Source organism: Trachurus japonicus, chromosome 19 (genome assembly GCF_045865225.1).
Source record: "Trachurus japonicus isolate A0001 chromosome 19, Traja_1.0".
In the NCBI taxonomy this organism is placed as follows: Eukaryota; Metazoa; Chordata; class Actinopteri; order Carangiformes; family Carangidae; genus Trachurus; species Trachurus japonicus.
This window is the reverse complement of record NC_140925.1, coordinates 18096728-18116112: the sequence shown is the minus strand read 5'-3', so window position 1 is coordinate 18116112 and position 19385 is coordinate 18096728. Positions and strand designations below refer to the sequence as shown.

At 41.6% G+C, this 19385-nt stretch overlaps 2 protein-coding genes across 3 annotated transcripts in view; one reads left to right on the top strand and one right to left on the bottom strand.

Annotated features, from left to right (window-relative positions):
- Positions 1 to 804: 804 nt before the first annotated feature.
- cox19 (cytochrome c oxidase assembly factor COX19) lies at positions 805 to 2362 on the bottom strand. Its single transcript, XM_085761618.1, has 3 exons — positions 2213 to 2362; positions 1254 to 1365; positions 805 to 1155 (listed from the first exon to the last, which is right to left on the bottom strand). Exons 1-3 carry the CDS (start codon positions 2292 to 2294, stop codon positions 1062 to 1064), a joined length of 288 nt encoding a protein of 95 aa, XP_085617744.1. The 5' UTR covers positions 2295 to 2362; the 3' UTR covers positions 805 to 1061.
- Positions 2363 to 3268: 906 nt separating this feature from the next.
- The window catches only part of LOC146967795 (arf-GAP with dual PH domain-containing protein 1-like), a 29344-nt gene continuing 13227 nt past the window's right edge, over positions 3269 to 19385 (top strand). The window contains exons 1-3 of one of the 2 annotated variants that reach the window (XM_085762514.1): positions 3348 to 3644; positions 12190 to 12249; positions 16773 to 16900. In XM_085762514.1, coding sequence (XP_085618640.1) covers positions 3554 to 3644; positions 12190 to 12249; positions 16773 to 16900 — 279 coding nt within the window. In that variant the 5' untranslated portion in view covers positions 3348 to 3553. Of the gene's footprint in view, positions 3645 to 12189; positions 12250 to 16772; positions 16901 to 19385 lie in introns of both variants that reach the window. The other variant, XM_085762515.1, reaches the window with a different exon arrangement.

Here is a 19385-nt window from a genome sequence, read left to right as displayed (position 1 = left end):
ACATATCCCCCCTGTAAAACTACTTTTTGTGAAGATGCACTACCAGTCAAGACATTCTCATTCATTGGTCTTTCATTATTTTTTACTTTCTACATTGTAGATTAAAACTGAAGACATCAAAACTATGAAGGAACACATAGAATTATGTAGTAATTCCATATTCAGACTCAAATTGGTCCATATAAAAGATACCTTGTCTTGGTATCAACAGAACCCCCTAATTTCCACTGCTTAATGAGAGTTTAAACCCTGCTGATTGACACTGTCCAATCTCTGGATATCTTTTTTTATATCCTTTTCCTGTTTGATGAAGTTGAACAACCTTCTCCCTTAGGTCTTTTGACAATTGTTTTGCTTTCCCCATGGCTCAGAATCCAGTAAAGTCTAAAATCTCATTGACATTTTATACACAGACACTAATTAGCTACAAGCAAACAAGTCACAGATGTGGACAGTTACTCTTAGTAGCAATCTACTAGCAGATCAGGGCCATTTGGGTGGTTTCACTTATCATTATGATTTAAAAAGAGCAAACACAATTCACCCAACCACTAACTCTGGATAAAAGATCTTTTTTTTTTTGCATGTTCAATTATATTTTCTGAAAAATGGCCAATATTTCACAATTTATGCCAGGGTTATGTAAACTTATGAGTACAACTGTCTGTATAACCATACAAATGCAATACCAAGAGTTGGCCAGCAGATGTCGCCATATTAACTGAACTAACAGAACCATTGTCAACAGTGCTTGCTCACACGGTTGGGCCTTTGGCAGCTGGAAAGAAGTCAATCGACACATAGTTTAGTTTAAAATAGAAAGGATTTATCAACACACCAAAACAATATCTTTATATATATTACACATATTCATCTTATGTACACAAGTGATTAAGCTCAACCCTCAAACTCAAAGGCCACAATGCAAACCAGTGTCCAGTCTCCTCAGCCTCTTCTTCACAACACTCTTCCCTCATCTCATCCCCAACACAGTGTTGGATCTGTTCAGTTCAGAGAAACTCCATCCTTGTATTTCTGCTCCAGCAGCAGGTGTTGTGAGGTCAGGGTTTAGTGTTACTGTCCGCTTCGCTGGGAGGAGGATCCATCAGGTCCTTGAACCCCAGTTTTTGCAGAGGCTCCTTAGCCATCAACTGACTGGAAAACACAAAATAACAAAGGGATTATCCAGCCGGGATTAAAAACGACACATATTATTTTGGCTTTTGAACGTAATTTGTAATGCTGGTTCTTACTGTTCCATGCGGCACTCCAGGTAATCTTTGGACTGCAATCGACACAGGGAGTTGTCAAAGCTGTTGTCTCTCAGACATTTCATGAACTTTTCCTTAAAGTCTTTACACTCTCCTGAAACAGAAACCAACCTCGTAAGTTGAAGCTTGTCATGTTGCAGAAACATTGAGCCATATGGTGGAGAGACACCACACTCTATTTGCTGGACAATATAGATGTGTATGATATGTAAGGTAAAGTACCTTACCTTACCTTTACTTTACCATATGGTGGAGAGACACCACACTCTATTTGCTGGACAATATAGATGTGTATGATATGTTTTAAACCTTTTGCAAAGTTTGGACCACATGTACATACAGTAGGATGTGGAGTTATGTTATGGATTTTGGACACAGTTAGAATACATGCACTGTTCTGTTTGCCATATTTTAAACTCAGCATGCTGTTTGGTGACCACTTATTGTTGCCTTTTACAGAATCAGCATAACTACAATTCCCTATGCACCTTGTCTGTTTAAGATTGTATAGCAAGGGAGAGGTCCATTGGAAATTCAGACAAATGTCTGAAGGGAGGAATAGGAAATCAAATTCAACCACATTTCTCCACCCCAACAACTTCCATACAGTCCCAAACACTACATTTACATTAATGTCTTTCATTTTCAGAGCTGTGTGGAACAATATCAGATTTTTTTTGTGTCTTTTTATATTGTTGCAAGCAAAATAAAAAACACCTAACCAAATAATTTGTAGTTCAAACAGTTTTCAGTGGTGCATGATCAGAAAGAAGTGAAGATACATATTATAGATACACCAGTTTGAATGACTTTGTCCTTTCACCCCAGTGAGTTGTGTGATGTCTCCAGCTCCAGAGACTGAGCTAGCAGCTCGGTCGCATTACACTGATCGGTTGTTTCAATGTTATCCAACAGAGCTGAGACTGTTCGTCTGCACTCACCGAAGTGATCCAGAGGGAAAGATCCTTTATCTGGGGCCCGAGGTTTAAAACTCTTGGAGCCAAAGTTCATTGCAGTAGACATGTTCAAATAGGTTTGTTTAGCTTGCTTTATTGAAGAAGCTGCGAGTCCTCTGTACTCATGGATGTATTACTCCGCTGTCGCGTAAATATGACGTTGCATTTCGGGGGCAGACATTAGTAATGGAGTGGATCCATAGACTGTAAAAAGAGTGGATCACATCGATCATGAAATCGGGGTTGATTTAGTTCATTGTGCAGTCAAGTTCAAGTAGAGTTAATGGGGTCCAGCAAACAGAGACATAATGGCTTCATATGCCTGCTGAGGTCATAGGAAATTAAATGTTCCATAATGCAACGCTATTATATTTTATTGAAAATAGGCCTGTATAACAAAACGGCAAGCAAACACACTCCAAAGTAATAACACACACATGTTTCATTGTTGTTTATTTTCCATGTATAAAATAATATTCTCTCTAAGCATAGAGAGTTAAGCCTCGATCAACAAAAGGACAAAATTAATTTTAACAATGGGCTACTAACTCTAGGGGGATGGAAAATCCTAGTCAATAAACTTCCTACTGTGTTTACAGAAAATTGGAAACTACAAAATAAAAGTGGCAATCCAGGTAGATTTAAATGGCCAATCATAATATATAATTTTGTGTGTTTTTACAGCCTATACTGTTTTATTGTTGTTCTTAATTTTATTTCATTCTGACTTTGCACTATTTAATGATTTTTAAAGTGTCTTTGGGCATCTGTAAAGCGCCTAAATAATAAAATGTATTATTATTATTATTATTATTATTATTAGTGTTATTATCATTATTATAGCCGTTAATATATTTTCTTCATATGCAAATCTAGACTCCTACCTATTGTTTCATTAGAGATAACTTTTTCCAATTAGTTTGGGATTTTCCTGCTTTTGAGTTTGTTCATTGAATCCACCGCTGGATGTCACACTTTCATAAAACATGAGACTGGTTGACGGGAGAAGATAGACAGACGGGGAGGGAGGGAGGGAGGAGGAGGTGATGGTAACAACGACTATAAGCTTGATTATTATGCAGTCTGTGAGACTAGGTAATAGAGCTATCAGAGAGAGAGAGAGCGAGAGGAAGAGAGAGGGAGAGAGAGAGAATCGTTTAGTCTCATCCAGTCTTTTCTCTACCGGTCCGCCCGTTTTCTCCAGTTCACATCGGAGGTGGCAGCAGGTGACCGAGCAGCAGCAGTCCGTCTGTCCGTGGATGTCCAGCGGATGTTCTTGTGCAGGCTCCTTCCCACCGCGGTGAGGCTGGACGGATAAAACTCACCATGGCGCTGGAACCGGAGGGAAACAACCGGCTCCTGCAGGACGTGCTGGTGAGACCCGGCAACGAAGCGTGCGCGGACTGCGGCAATCCAGGTAAGAACCGAGACCCCGAAGCGTATAGCTATTGGCTCCCGGTGTCCCCCCGTATACATGCAGCCACAGATGCACCAATGCATGAAGCTGAAGGCTGCTCATGTGCACAAGGTGGGAAGATGAGGTGCCTCAAAAGCCAACAAGTCTGAATGAATTGGATCCATATGATATGAAATGCCTGGCAGGACACAGCTACCTGCAGACCCCCCCCCCCCTCCCCCCCCCTTTTTTTTTTCTTTCTAGGTAAAAGAAGGCCTAATGAAAACAGACTGGACTCTGGACTTGAGCCATAAACACATAAACATTCCTCTGTGTATAGTATGTGTGTGTGTCTGTGAGTGTGTGCAAAAGACATGCCAACTGACATCATGTTTGTCCAACGGTGTGTGTGTGTGTCTGCTGGTGTTGTGGTCTGGTGTTATCATGTTCTCCAGTGTCAGCAGCCTCCATCCATTCCAGCCCGGCTCAGTAATTAACTGGTGGTGTGTATTTTTTTATTTTTTTTTTTGCTTTACATGTTTGTTTTTCATTTTTGCACAAGTGCCAGCACACGGCACTGCTGCTTTCACCTGGCTTATGTTAGTCCCTCAGACGCCGCTGAAGCATATTTGTCTTCATTCCTTTCTTTATCTCTCCATCCTCTCCCAATTCCCCCTTTTTATCCCCTCTCTTCCGCTCCGTCCCCTCCCTCCTTCCCTCCCTCCCTCCTCCTCCTCCTCTCCTCCTCCTCCTCCCTCTCCTTTCTCCTCACTGAAATGGCAATAAACCAGTGAGTGGCCACCGAGGCTCCAGTACGGGCCGTACGCCCAGTGCTTGGAGCCGAGCCTGCCCAGGATGCCTGTTCCTTGGCCCTGGTTACAGCTCCTTTGAGGACTGGCTGTGTCGAAGCAGCTTTTTGGAACCAGCCGTGTTTTCGCAAAATTAGATAGCTTTGTCTGAGAGGTGGACACTTGAAGAAGGATCTCATCTCGACCGGAGGGTGTTTTCTTGATGAGAATTAAGCAAACAAAGTGTCTCTTACAGTAGTGGGTGCTGTATTTGTCTGGTGACTACAGCACCATTTAAAAATCTATACATTTTTGTGTGGCCTTTTGCCTCTCTGTTACATCAACTTACATAAAGCTGCCCAGCCTAGGGCCAGGCTATACAAGCTTTAACATAAACATTTGGTTTCCTGTGCTGATTTTTAGCCACATTTGCTTATTATTGCAATGGAAATGTCTGTCAGTCATCAGTGCACCACATTGGTTTGACAAAAAAAAAGAAAAAATCACACCAACTATTGGATGGATATGAATGAAAATTGGTATAGATCCTCATGCCCTATGCTTCTTCATGACTTATTGATTCTTTTGACTGAGGTTTATTAACAAATATCAGCCGATATGCATTCTCATCAGCCTCGGCTGTTCTTGTGCTGCTTCTAGTTGTTGGAGAGACAAGGGATGTGATATTTGCTGAAATACGCACACAATGACGCACGCTTTCAGTCAGTCAGTCATTTTTTGGTGAACGGTATCAGTTTGCAACTAACGTGAACAATGCTGGTGCTGGCAATTCACAACCAAGAACCTGCCCATACTGATCTGAGTGACTTATTCAAGCCCTGAGATCATATTGATGGTGAAGATTAGTTTAAACTCTATGCCATTACTGCTGTGCACATGGACGCCATGATGAGCACCTTTATATGAGAATATGGTTAAGAAGATGCATGGTGTTAATAATGCCCTATGAGATCATTGAAAGGCTGACTTAGGAGGAGGAACTTATCGTGGAGGGCTTCCTGCTTTACACCTGTGGATCTTTGATTTATATGCTTAACCAATGTTTCTTTATTCCATCCCTTAAAGGGATAGTTAAACATTTTGGCAAGTTGGCCCATTGCCATAATTTTTTTAGAACAGCGGAACATAAATCATAACATAACACTACAGCAATTCTTGTTTGGGAGGTGGCAATGATGGGGCGTTGGGGATGGAGGGCACGAGAACCTCTAATGAAAAAGTATAGCCGAGCGCGTCTTATTTAAACAAAACTGAAAGTAATTTTTTGGGACAGTGAACTTTAGCTCAAAAATTCAAGATCGTGAAGTGTGAATGTGAAGTAGCACACTTTAATGTGTGTGAACTCTGAGCAGGCTTTTGTGAAGTGTGAACCTGCACAGCACTGCTTTCAGAACCTCTGTCCTGGAAGATAATATTGTTGTGCTCTATCATAAAATGATAGAAACAGTTTTTTTAAAAGAAAGAATTTGAAGTGTGATATTTGGGCATGACTCTTTTCTCATCTCACACCCCAGGCTGATGACTGTGTGAAATAAGAAGATACTCCTTTATTAGTCTCACAATGGGTAAATTTGCAGTGTCATTGTAAACACGTAGCTGTAATTGTTCCCTTTGTCCTTTTTTTAACGATGGCTGTAGAAAAGTGACACCGAGGCCGATGCCCTATTTGACTCATACAAATAACATTTTTATATTGTCTCTCCAAACTGATCTGCAGTGATCCACTGTGCTCAGAGAAAATCTTGGCTTTGGATGTCCCCATGCTGAGATTGCTCAGCCGTTTTGCCTCGGAAATACTCCAGTTGCTATCATTATGCAATCTAATTTAGCTCCTGTCAAGCAAAGGTGGGACAGATGTTACATGGTCTACACCTGTGAAAAAAAACAACATCTGGGACATCATATGACAGTTCCAGCTGAAGGGTAGCAGTAGCCAAACACTCAGAGGTGCAGGTAATTGCAGGGCTGACTGACTCAGATCACAGCGCATGAAGTGACTCGTGCTTTTTCATTCCCCAACAAGTGCAGAGATGCCCCTGAGCAAGGCACTTCAAACACAACCGCTAGAGACACTGCTTAGTCAGCAGAATAAGTTGAATTCAAATTTGCATTCACTCAACTTGGCTTATTTCATAAGAACCGGCCACACAGATGAAAGCTACTAGGATATCCATCGACCAATCCTCCCACCCGCTACTAGATCAGGGATTCCTGAGCTCATTATTCATATCTCATAATGATGAAGATATGAATTATTGATGCTGGTTAGGTGGCTCTGATGGGATTTTATCTCACTGGCTTTTTAGGAAAAATATCAGTTTCATTACAGCTCAAAACACTACAAATGAGCCAAGGTTACAGAGGGGGGCATGAGGAGAATGGTTAAGTGGGAAGTAGTGTAAGCCCCAAGCTGTATGAAAGATAAAACAATTAGATAACAAGGAATGTGGGAATGATATATGACTTATAAGTGAGTTTTTTTTTTATTTTTCAGCTGTGCCAGTAGGCCTGTGAACCTCTGGTTAACCTGTGTATCTGGCAAAATTATACATTTATGATCCGGAGGTCATGGCTCAATAAGTCACAATATCTTAAGTCATCAATACCATGTGATTTTTCATAAACAGTATTTTCAAAAATTGATTAAGGAGCACTCACCGTAGCATCAAATCTGAGTAAAAAGGTTTGTTATCAGAATAGTGAGATCTGCATCCACATTTATCATTTTATAACTTTTCGAGCAAATGAATGATCATCTCCCTATATCATCAACTGGAATCAATTATTAAAAGTTCTTGTAGGATTTTATACTGCAGTGATGCTCCTTTTAGTGTTTCTGTTTCACCCATTGGTGTTAATGGGTAGCCTACTAGTCAGTTTGGTTTGCTAACGCTAACATTAGCAGTGCACCCTACTTCCTGTCTCAGTTTACAATAAGTGGAAGAGTCAAATGGCTTAAGATTGATTACAGCACTGATACTTAGCCATTGGGGGGTTTAAACACAACACAATGTGAACCACTGTCTGTCACGAATCAATAACCAGTCACCAAATGAGCAAATGAAATAGCCTTATCTCTGCTAACTTCTCCTAACAAATTTGTGAAGCACTGCTTACCTGTCAAAACAGTTTGTCCGCACCTGTGTTTCCAGGTGGTTTTAATAATGATCCGTCCACAGTGAAATGTGAGCAAATGTTTTAAATCTGTCTGACAAGCAAACTGTGCATTGCAGTCAGCATTTGGTGCGATAGACAGACCAGCTGAACAAATGATTATTATAGGATCATGATCTGACAAAACTCGGAAATAGGTTCATGACAGCAGCTGTATGGTTCTCTGTATTGAATGAATCAGAGCCAAGAGAAAGTTGTCCTCTTAACTTTGCTGCCGCACAGCCCACTGATTATAAGTTGGTTACTCTTCGTGGTCACCTATTGAATGAATTCACAATTTAGTTGTTCTCTTAGATAGGGTGAAGTCAGGTAAAATGGGCCACTTTTTGGTAAACGATTAATAAGACCATCAAAAACGCTATGCATGAAATCCATTGATGTTTTTAAAAATCAACATAGGTCTCTTAAATGTTTCTGTGTGAAAAAAAATTTAAAAAGTATAATTATTTTGGAATTATGAGAGTTAAAGTATCGGGATATTCCCTCTCGAGGTACGATGAAGGTTCAGGTAAAATGGGCCAGCCGTTCAGTTAAATTGGGCCAAGAGAGAACAACACAGTAATTTTAGCAGAAATCATTTAAATTTTAATAATTAATTGACACTACTACTAAACTACAACACTAAACTTAACATTAACAGTGAATACATAAGAGGTTGAAGACATTTTTTAATCTTAAAATGCATTTTAAAATTACATGATCATGTTGTTGCTATGCTCTTTGTTAACTGACTATGTTATAGGCTCTTTTACTGTGTGTGTATGTGTGTGTGTGGCATTATAGATGCCATTTTTCCCCCCACAGTGCTAATGGCACCATGAGTGGCACTGACCAACCTTGGATAAATATCTAACTTTGAACATGTTTTGCACCTTCAATTTCTGTGTAACTTCAGTGTAAGACTGTGTTTTGTATGTGGCCCATTTTAGCTGAAATGCATGGCTCAATTTACCATGATGCATTAAGGTAAATTGGGCCACCCACAAAAAATGCATTTAAATTAAAAATAAGTAAGCTTAGCAAGAATTTTGCATTCTATCCAATGGGGGGAATCACAATGTGTATTATAAATCACATTTTTTATTGTAGATCTGTTTTTTTACGGAGTTATCAACCTTATCAGTTTCAAGTGAAATTTGTTTGCCAGGCCACTTTTCGCACACTTCTCCTCAGCAGGCTGGATATAAAGCATTGTCCCATCCACAACAGCAACCAGAGACCACTCAAATCAATTGTTTTTTGTCAAGTACAGTTGTAGCAACAATTTGAAATCATTTACAGCCATTGCCTGTTAAAACTTAAAAAGCTAGGAGGCTCAAACCTTAACTGGCTCATTTTACCTGATGGCCCAATTTACCTGATGTCACCCTATATCGGTGATTCCTGGGCCAATCATAGGCGGCCTTACCTATGTTTCAACCGTTTCAATTGAAACGGGCCCCAGCCACCAGGGGGGCCCCCAGCTGCCAGCCACCAAGTAAAAGACAGTAGGCTACAATAATTCATAGGTTTCACCTTATCGTACACACACACACACAGGCCTACATCCACCACACACACAAACAGCTCTGTCCACCGTGCGTCACACTCGACCCCTGATCCGCTCTACAACCACTGATGCGCGTGTCATGCCACACCGCGACTGTAGCCTACTAATCGCTCCTAATTAATAATACGGCAGGAAATATCAATAACAACGTAGGCTTACCTTTGAAAACGGCCCGCAAACTATCAATAGACCCTCGTTTTCCTTCTCCCAGTATTATTCCTTTTCTCTTAGTGTTTGTTTTTCCTGCTTTCCTCCTGACGTGCGCCCAGTTGCGTAACCTGATGATTGACGTCTGTCAATCACTTTCCTCCTCTTTCCTTTTTTTCCTCGGGTTAAAATGCCTCCAAACAGGCGATCTATGAGTACGTCCTAACTTAACAGAGAAATAAAACACAGCGAGAGCACAGCTAAAATGTGATATTATTGGCAGCTTATTTACAGATTGTAATAATGGAGGAGACAGCTGTCTGTCTGCTGCTCCAGCACCGCAGCACCGACAGGATCAGCGCCTGTAGACGTCTGTCTGTCCGCATGTCTCGTCCTTTCCTTGTCCGTGGTGCTGAAATAACGCGGAGCACTTTGCTCTCATTACCTTTGTTGCCAATTTAAATTCAGAATATTGTTAAAGCCTGTAGTTTGTCTGAAAATGTACATAATGATTTTGCTTTTTGATGAAAACCAACTTCAGTCCTCATTTTTTCTGCTAAGTCCTGGTTTCTTGCCCTGATAGTGATTTTAACACTTACTGTGTTGTGCGTACCTGGGATGCATGGATAGTGCGTTTACTGCGTCCTTTCAGGGTTTAAAGCATCAGCGACACATGGGAACATAGCTGGCAAATAATTTTATGTTTAACAGGGTAGGGCCTCATATGAAATATTGAAACGGGCCCCCAGATGTCTAAGGCCGCCACTGGGGCCAATTTTACATATTTATTTGCACAGTGGGAAATTGAGGCTGGTAAATACACCTGCTGCATTACACCACTTCAGAGCCATTTAGTGTCTTTGAATCTTCAGAGTTTTAGTCTAAAGACAGACAATCACATCATCAGCAGTGACCTGGCCGTCCTCCCTCGCCCCTGTTTTATCTGACCAATTGCAGATACGACATCCATTAACCTGACAGGACGCCTGCTGGAATTGGTCGGAAAACACACAAACTGGCAACACTGCTTGTGTATTTTTTATGCTTAGTCATTCTTACTCTGCCCTTCCTTACCTTTGCAACCTCCCCCTCCCCTTCCCCTCCCCTCCCCTGCCTGCCCCTCACCACCACCTCCCTATCTTCTCTCTGCTGGTGTGCTCAGATGTGAGGCTGAGCTGGGAGCTTATACGGCAGGGTTTCTCGATAGCTCAGCAGCGTTGTGGCTGTGCCCTTCGCTAAGGACACACAAACGAGCTATTCCCTCCAGAGAGAGGCCTCAGCAGTCCTCTGTGCAGTGAGAAAGGTGTTTGTCGAACAGCAGAAACAGCAGGAGCACTGACCAGATCGGAGGAGGCTGAGCCATGGCAGCTCACTCGTGGCTTTACCGACTCTTTTCAAGGAAAAAGAAATGGAGAAAACAACACATCTTGTCACACAGCCTAAGATTACTCCTGTCACTAAACCCTGTGTTTCTAGGAGTTGGCGGTATGCGACAGGTGTGTTCCCTTTTCATAAGGCGTTCTGGAAGATAAATGGTGTGGGAACACAACCTGTCACACCTTCAGCAGGACAACCAGATGGCCTTGGATAGCAGTAACGAGCAAAATCGAAAATGGATGTTCCTGTCAGCGGTGGTGCAGTTCTCTTTGCCTACCAAAAAGTTTGCCCAGAGTGGTTCTGTGTTTGCTCCGTCACTTCTTTGTCACTAGCAATGTCTCATGATTGCAAATTAAATGTAAGGGATAGTTGAAAACCATACCTCTTATGTCCCTAACTTTAGGGACACCAAAACTGATAATACCCTGATTTGGCCTATTGAAATGTAGAAGGTTTGTCTTTGTCGCCAACCAGGGTGTTGACTATATAATCATTATAGAATCATTATATAGCCTATAGGTTTCCAACATGGCTGCCTCAAATTCTCTTATGCTTATGCTTTATGTTGCGTTTTCTGTTTACTACCATTGACCAAGTAACTCCACCACAGAGATTCAGGGTTTCGACAAGTTTAGTGAGGACAGTTTAAAATCAGCACTGACATTTTACCAACAGGTCCAATATTATTCTGTAACAGCAAGCTTCCAGCTACAGAAGACTATGTTTAAGCTCCCCACCTCACTCAGAGACACTTACATCATGTGGTTATACCAGAAAAAGCTCCAGTCTTTTGAAGGAGCTTTGAAAGAATCCGAGCAGCAGCAAGGGCTCTGCAGCCAGAACAAATCCCTGCTAAACAAATACGAGCATAAATAACAACAAAAAGAGAAGGATGAGGGCGATGGAGGAAGGTGCATCAGGCAGGAGTGTCAGAACAGCTAAGATGTACACTTTATAACACCACTGGATGCTACTAGTCAGCAAGACAAGCAGCTGATTGATGAGTGACAGTGGAGCATGAATGACACAGCTAATGTCAATGAGGTAATACAATGCTTCATATACAAAGTGCACCACATTCTCGTTTTGTGTCAGTCTTGACACATCTTTCTTTCTTCTTTCTATATTCACAGGAGGCTTGGTCTTAATGGAAGACACAATGTAGCATACTTATAGTAGATGCATTTTTTGCTGTGTTAAGGTCCCATGAGGCATGCTGGGACAAAGATGGCACCAACTCACTTAAAAGAACATTGTGGGTTCTATATCCCATTTAAATTGCCTATAGACCTGCTGTCTCTGATAGCAGAAGATATTTTCAAAGCATGAAACATGAGAACAATATAAAATACTCACATTCTCTTTGCTTTATGTTGTTGTCACTGAACTAAATCAGACAAAGTGTTTTGTATACGAACAAGAACTGATGCATAATGTTGATTATGTTTTTCTGTGATATTTGTCTACTTTGGTTTACTATATTATGTCATTATTTCAATTCTATTAACAGGGACCATACACAGCACAACTGCTGGGCTACAGTTAGTTCTACAGCTGGAGTCCAGTTTAGGTAATGTGTTTTATTCAGGGAAATTATAATGCTGATGGCTGTAACAGTTTCTTTGAATTTGTCAAAATAATTCCACAAAGGATGGATCATGCACATATATTCATTCATTCATCCATTCAATCATTCCTTTAATATAAGACAAAATCGCAGCCACACAACATCTGCATGGAATATCTTTTTATGAACAGTCTGCCTTTTATAGATGAAGCAAACCTTGATGGTTTTCTTCTAAAAGCCTGCATGGTGAGTGTTTTCATTTTACAGAACCAGGGTCAAGCTGAAGTTAAATGCGAGTAAAAACTAGGATTACTGTAACTCCTGCTGCAGGAATAAGAAAAAACGCTGTGCTGTTACCCGAGGGGATCGACTTAGACATGAGAGGGTCACAACCTCAGCCGTCCCCTCTGTTCAGTCATTAACCCCCCACCAGAACACAACCACTGACGGACTGGCGCGCACATATTCCAGACATAGAAATGAACTCATGCAGATGCAGAGAAGTGCCTGCAAAATGCACTCAGGCACAGGGGCCGCTATTGTATAAATGCCCCCTCATTCACCGAGCATCTGCCCTGCAGTAACGCTACAGGCACTTCTTTCTTCAACCTTGTGTGGTTGGATCAATAGCTCTGTTGTCTCTCCCCAACCAACGAGCCCTGTAACCACAGCAAAACTTGACTTTTTTTTTTTTTTTTTTTTTTTCAAAACAATTCCTTGATGGAGCGAAAGATGCAGCTCTTTAACAAACACGTCTCAAACAGCATTACACACTGTGGAAAAGGAAAGAAACACACAGCGGTTACACTGCATCAGGAGTTTCCACCTCCTGTTCGCTACGACTGTGCATCTGTTGTTCACAGTAATCCTGTTGAGAAACATCTTCTATGTACATGTAGAGGAGGGAGCCCCGTGTGTGTGCATCTGCCTGGTTTGTGTGTGTGTATAGTGTGTGTGTGTGCACGCTTAGTCAGTCATGCGACCACAGTAATCTCCATGAGTGCTGTCTGCTTCTCTGTAAGGCCTGACTCAGACAGCAGTGACCTCACCGCTGAATGGCTGGTTGTGTGTTTTGGTGTCAGCAAGGTTTTGTGTGTTTGTATGTGTGTTGTTGGCAGAAAGACGTGACAGAAATGAAATGGAAGAGGTTTGATTTGTTCACATCAAAGCGTCATCTCCAGTGCTTTGTGATCACACAATCCATAGTGATTAAAGGATGAGTTGACATTTATGAAAAATATTGCGGACTTGTCACGGGTTAAAAGAGATAAATCGAAGGGAGATTAGCGTAGATGCCACATAACACCCCTGGGGATCTTGTGAGCTCACATCATCTCTCTGCATGATAAAGAGCCCACAGACTTCCTCCCTCTCCCTTGCCCATGTCTCAGACTGTATCCCTCTCCTCTTCCATCACTTCCACATCTCCGAACCCTCTCTCCTCCCCCCCGCTGATCCCCAGCCAGGCTCTGTGGCATCTCCGTCTATGCTTTTTCCAGTCTCAAGAGGCTGGGGAAATGCAAGAATGGTATTTTTTGCCCTCTTCTACCCTTCTCTCTCCTGTAGCTCTCCTATGACTCCCTTAAGCATTACGCGCTCTCACTGTGTGTGTGTGTGTGTGTGTGTGTGTGTGTGTGTGTGTGTGTGTGTGTGTGTGTGTGTGTGTGTGTGTGTGTATGTGTGTATTCACGTGGTCCTGGTGCACCATGCTGAGGGTCCATGTGTGAGAAATGGCAACTGCAGAGAGAGTGAGCTGGACAGAAATCGTGGTTACTTCAGTCACTAGCGGCCATGAATATGTTTTGTGCCGTTCATATTGCATACAGAAGTCTGAAAAAGAAATATATGTTTTCTGGCCTGCTCTGAGCGGGTTTCGAACCTGAGTCTCCACTTCCAGGTATTGGGGAAAAGCGGGGAACATAGGACCCTTTTTCTAAAATAAGGTTCTATGTTCCCCGGTCTGAACACAGAGGGGAACATAGGACCCTTTTGGGGAAAAGCGGGGAACCTATAAAAAGGGTTCTATGTTCCCCGTCCCCATACAAAGTGGGGAACATAGGACCCGGGGAACATAGGGATGACCCCGCGACAATGCTAACCGTTTCGCCAAGAAGTCAATGACCACTTGGCAAGAGGATTAGCACGTCTTTTATGGGTGAGAGAGTTTTAACTCCAGTACCGCTAACTGCCACACGCTGTCACTTCTCCTTACTGGTACCTTGTGACTGTGACTATACTCGCGGACCTCAGTGACACTCATCCCCCTGAACTCACTCCACCCAGGGCATCCCGGTCACGGCACCAATGTGACCGATGTTATCTGGCCTGCCCTGAGCGGTTTTCGAACCGCCCATGGGCGATGATGCTAACCGTTTCGCTAAGAGGTCAATGACCACTTGGCAAGTGGATTAGCACTTCTTTTATGGGTGAGCTAGCCGCCACACGCTGTCACTTCTCCTTACTGGTACCTTGTGACTGTGACTATAGCTACCCGCAGACCTCCGTTACATACGTATTTAAATAAAAAACACACACATATTTTTTTTTTCAGACTTATGACTGTATGTCAAACATGTATCAGGCTCTCCTCCATGGTTATGAAATGTAAAAAAAACAACAAAAAAAACTAATCAAGACATCTGGTGGTTATTAGTGCTGAAACAATTAAGCAAGTCAATTGGCTAAAACCTTTTGATAATTTATAATGAATGTATTTAGCACCAATACTAAAAGGTTATAGTAATGTTAGTGGCTGTTGAGACATAGAGCTAATTGCTCATTTATGTATGCTAATATGCTAATGCAAACATGTGTTATGTTTGCTATCTTTAGTGCTTTAGTCTACTAATATTGAATAATTAGCACTTAACACAGAGTTTAGCTTTGCTGGTATTTGGTCATATGACATTGAATTGAATGATGATGACACAAAGCGGATTCATTCATTTATTTTTACATTAGCCATTCTGCCTGGAGACAAACCCTGTTGAGGACCGACCAATTGTGTTCTGGGCTTTTTCATTGCGATGGCAACAGCTTCTTTCTTTGTGCTTTTCTGACCTTTTCTTGGCCAGTAATTAGTACGTGCTTAAGCAGCAAGATTTCAATGACAGATTAATTGGCAAACACCAATAAAGTTGTTAACAGCCTTATGTTATGCTGCTGCTGGCCGTGTTACTGAGTGACCTCTAGTCTAAGTAAGTGACATAGTGAATGTTTGGTTTATGGGGTTTATGTACATCATCTGAATAATTAACGGACAGGCTGATAGCTTCAACCCAGAGTGGAATGTTTTCACTTGTGTCAGTCAGCATTGCACAGAGGGCAGGTACTGGTATTCCATTCAAAAGTAATTTCTACAATTTGGTGCAAACCCATAAATACTCTGGATCTGACAGATATGTAAGATCGTTAAGCCTTGAAGGATATTATACAGTTGTGTGTAACTGAGTCCCGTCAGTTGCTAAAGGAATCCCATAGCATTATTAATTATGAAAAAGATTCCAATCAGCCAACAAAGATCATCTCCTTGCGGTTATGAACAGTTTGTGTTCATTTATTTATTCTAACCAAACATGTTTGACATGATTTTACCAGCTGAGCTTTAATCTTCATTACTCCTTGATGTCTAGCACTCATTCACTTTTCATGTCTCACTCTGACACACTGCATCTCTGACTTTGTCATTTACATCTGATCAGAGTCTATGTGATACAATGACTCAGACATCCCCTTTCTTGACGCCTACTGATGCTACTTCTGTCACGTTGAAAAGAAAAACTCCTTTTTTTTGTCCTAATTTGCATGTTCTCTGTTCTGTCTACTGAGCCTGTATTCAAAGTGTGTGTGTAACCACATGGTCATTCTGGCAGTACGTAACAATAGTGTATTTACATGCTGCTAGGTGTGTGCGTGTGTGCAGTGCATGCATGCATGCCAGGGCATTTGTGTACATTTACCACTCTCTTTAAATTTAACCCTTTAAAGTACCGAACACTGCATGTCGTCTTTTTGGGTGTGTGCATGTAAGCACTGTATGTGTGATGATGTTATCACAGTGTATTTAGGAGTTTGGTGATGTAACTAACCTGATCAGATTGCAGGCGGTCTGTTTCCTGTCAGTAAGCTAAACAGGATTTCCCCAAAATCATATTTTGCAGCTGCTCTCTTTTATGAGCAGGGACGCACTCAGCCAAACTCCCTTGTAATATTTGCTTCATTTACTTTGCTGCTATTACCTCCTAACAGCACCAGCATCAGCACTTTCAGTATTTATAGCCTGAACCTTGAGCTGCTATTCTCTTTGTTGCAGCGCCTTTATGACAGGACCTTCTCACACCTCCTCTTTTATCTCTTTCTATCATTCTTCTGCACCGCTTTGCCCATTTTCATTTCATTTCCTCCCTCCCTTCCCTCCCTCCCTCGCTCTCTCATTTTCTCCCCAACCTCAAATGTTCTCCTTTCACCTCCCTACATCATCTCTCCTTCTAATTCTCTCCTTCTCTCCCCATTTCTCCCTCCTGCAGAGCCGGACTGGGCGTCGCTGACTTTGGGCGTGTTTGTTTGCCAGGCCTGCTCGCTCCTTCACCGGAGCATCCCCCACATCAGCCGGGTGAAGTCTGTCCAGGACACATGGGACGCCAGTGAGGTGGAGGTAGGGCAGTCATGGTGAATTTACAGTGTAATGCATAGTCACAAATTAAATATATAGATATCAAGTATCAAAATTAAAAAAAATATCTATAAACACCACTTCCCTTTCTCTGAGTTGACTGCTGATATCTGATATTGGGCTGGTATTGTGTTACTCAGCTGGAATAGATGATGACACCTTTTCTGTTCTGTGTTTCTCAACGTCTGATTCACCAAACCTTTGTTCTGCTCAAGGTTGTTGGAAATTCATGATTTAGTCTGTTACTGTAACATTAAACCGCTTGATTTTTTTTTTTCCACTGAGCACAATCAACACCCACCACCCGTTTCTTTACAAAGCCCTGTTCCTTTTGTGGGCAAATTTCATTCTCAAAATGACCATATTTGGGTAAAAAGCACAATTTCTCAATATCTTGCTCTGTAGGTGTTTCAGAAACCACACAACCACTGGTTACCAGAGAAACAAGGCATCATTGTTTTATCAGTGTGTGAACACAACCAGTATTGATCTGTTAATAATGCTATGATTGGCTATGCACCTTGAAGACGTCTTCAGTCAATATGCAAGACAATCAAATCTTATCAGAACTAAAGCACATTGACCTTCATGTGACCCTGACATCCGACTTCATTTTGGTGGGAGGGGATTTCCTCACTGGGATCAATAACGTATTATTCCATTAGTTAGGCAGTCTGCACTTTTCTGGGGCTTGTTGCCTTACAGATATACCCCCATCAGAAATATAGAAAACTTAATCGTGATTACAGGAAAATCTTTGGTCTACGGTTGAAGTGTGAAGTTGTTCCTTGAATGTATCACGTCAGCACTAAAACACCAGGGCTGGGTGACAAAAAGAACTTTTGGGGGAGGTGATGGTGACATGGGTGATGAGGAAAACAAGGAGGCTGGAGATGTGGGAGGACAATAATTGGGATGTAATGGGGATTTGTCTTAAGATAAAAGTGGGGAGGTAGCCAGCGTGAAGCAAAATGCAAGAATAACACAGTGGAGTGTTTGGTATTTAGAGATAAAACCCAAAGAGATACAAGAGAATAACACAAGCAGATGAATAGTTTGATGTGTGAGGGAACTGTGTTCCATTTCCACCTCTGCAAATGCAGCATAGGGAGAGTTTGAGGTGGATTTCGAGAGACCTTTGGAAGTGTTAGACTCCCACTCCAATAAAACACCCACAATCAAAGGAGCCACCTTTATCTAACAGTCACGACTGAATTCACTTCATTAGAACTTAGTTACAACCATCGCGGGTTTAATAGGTTTCCCACAAACGTCCCAGAGGGGCCGTCCTTTCGTGTCCTTCACAATATTAACATCAATAAGTTTCTGCAAATATCTCCTGTCCCCTCTCAAACCAAAGGTGTCGATTTGAAAGCTAATGCAAAGTCACTCAAGTCCTTGGAACTATCTTGAGAACACCTTATTTCTGAAAATAGATAAGCATTTTATTCTGAAAGAAATGTCTTTATGGTTTGAGGGAGTGTTACAGACAGGATAATATTATCTTCAAAATGAGGTGGAGGAGAACAATGGAAAAGAACAGCTTTCAAAATCACCTGAAGTGGTAATACAAGAAGATTTAGGAGCACGTCTCTAAAAATAACCTTTGAAATTTAGGGAATAAATGGCACATGTTTGCATCTGAAAAATCACAATAATCGTAATTGAATATTCTAGTATGTAACATTGAAGTGGTTTTGGACATGTAGGGTGAGGACTAATCATTCTTAAAAGCAGGGCCCTAATTAATGAACCCCTTTTTTCTTAATGAGATGCTCAATTGTATTTCATTTATATCTATACTATATCTATGAGTTACTTTTAAAGCAGAAGTAAGCGATCCGGTCGTTTTCGCTAATGCTGCGTTCCAGGCAGGCTTTTGAAATCATAAATTACAGCTTCAAGTCACAACTTCCGACTTTGTAGCATTCCAGGCAACCCACTCATGTTTTTCCGACCTGTTTTACCTGTGAAAGTCACTATAACGGCCACTCGTAACTTCTGACCCGTGAACTCGTACCAGATCAAACTGATACAACTTCACAGGTCGGAAAAACAGGAGTTACGAGTTGCCTTGAACGCACCATAACAGTCCTCGTCCCTACGTCGCCACATTCACGGCGTCCCTTGGCTGCATACACAGCCCTGCATGCTGTTCTCTCTCCTCATTGGATAAAAACTGTAGGATATGATAAATGTTTTCTCCTGGGCTCAGAGTGTTTCGGTCCAAACACTCTATGTAAGTGATTGCTGTCGGAAGATATTATTTAAGACTTATATTAACACAAATATATCACTTACTTCTGCTTTACGTTTTTGGTTTCATTCATTTTAAATGGCTTAAAATGTTTATGTTTATGCAGCTATGTTCATGAAAATGGGCAAACACTGCAGGGAGCAAGTCCACGTGATTGTATTCTAGAGAGTGTTTGACCTATTGTCCACATTATATCACTCTCAGTCTGGC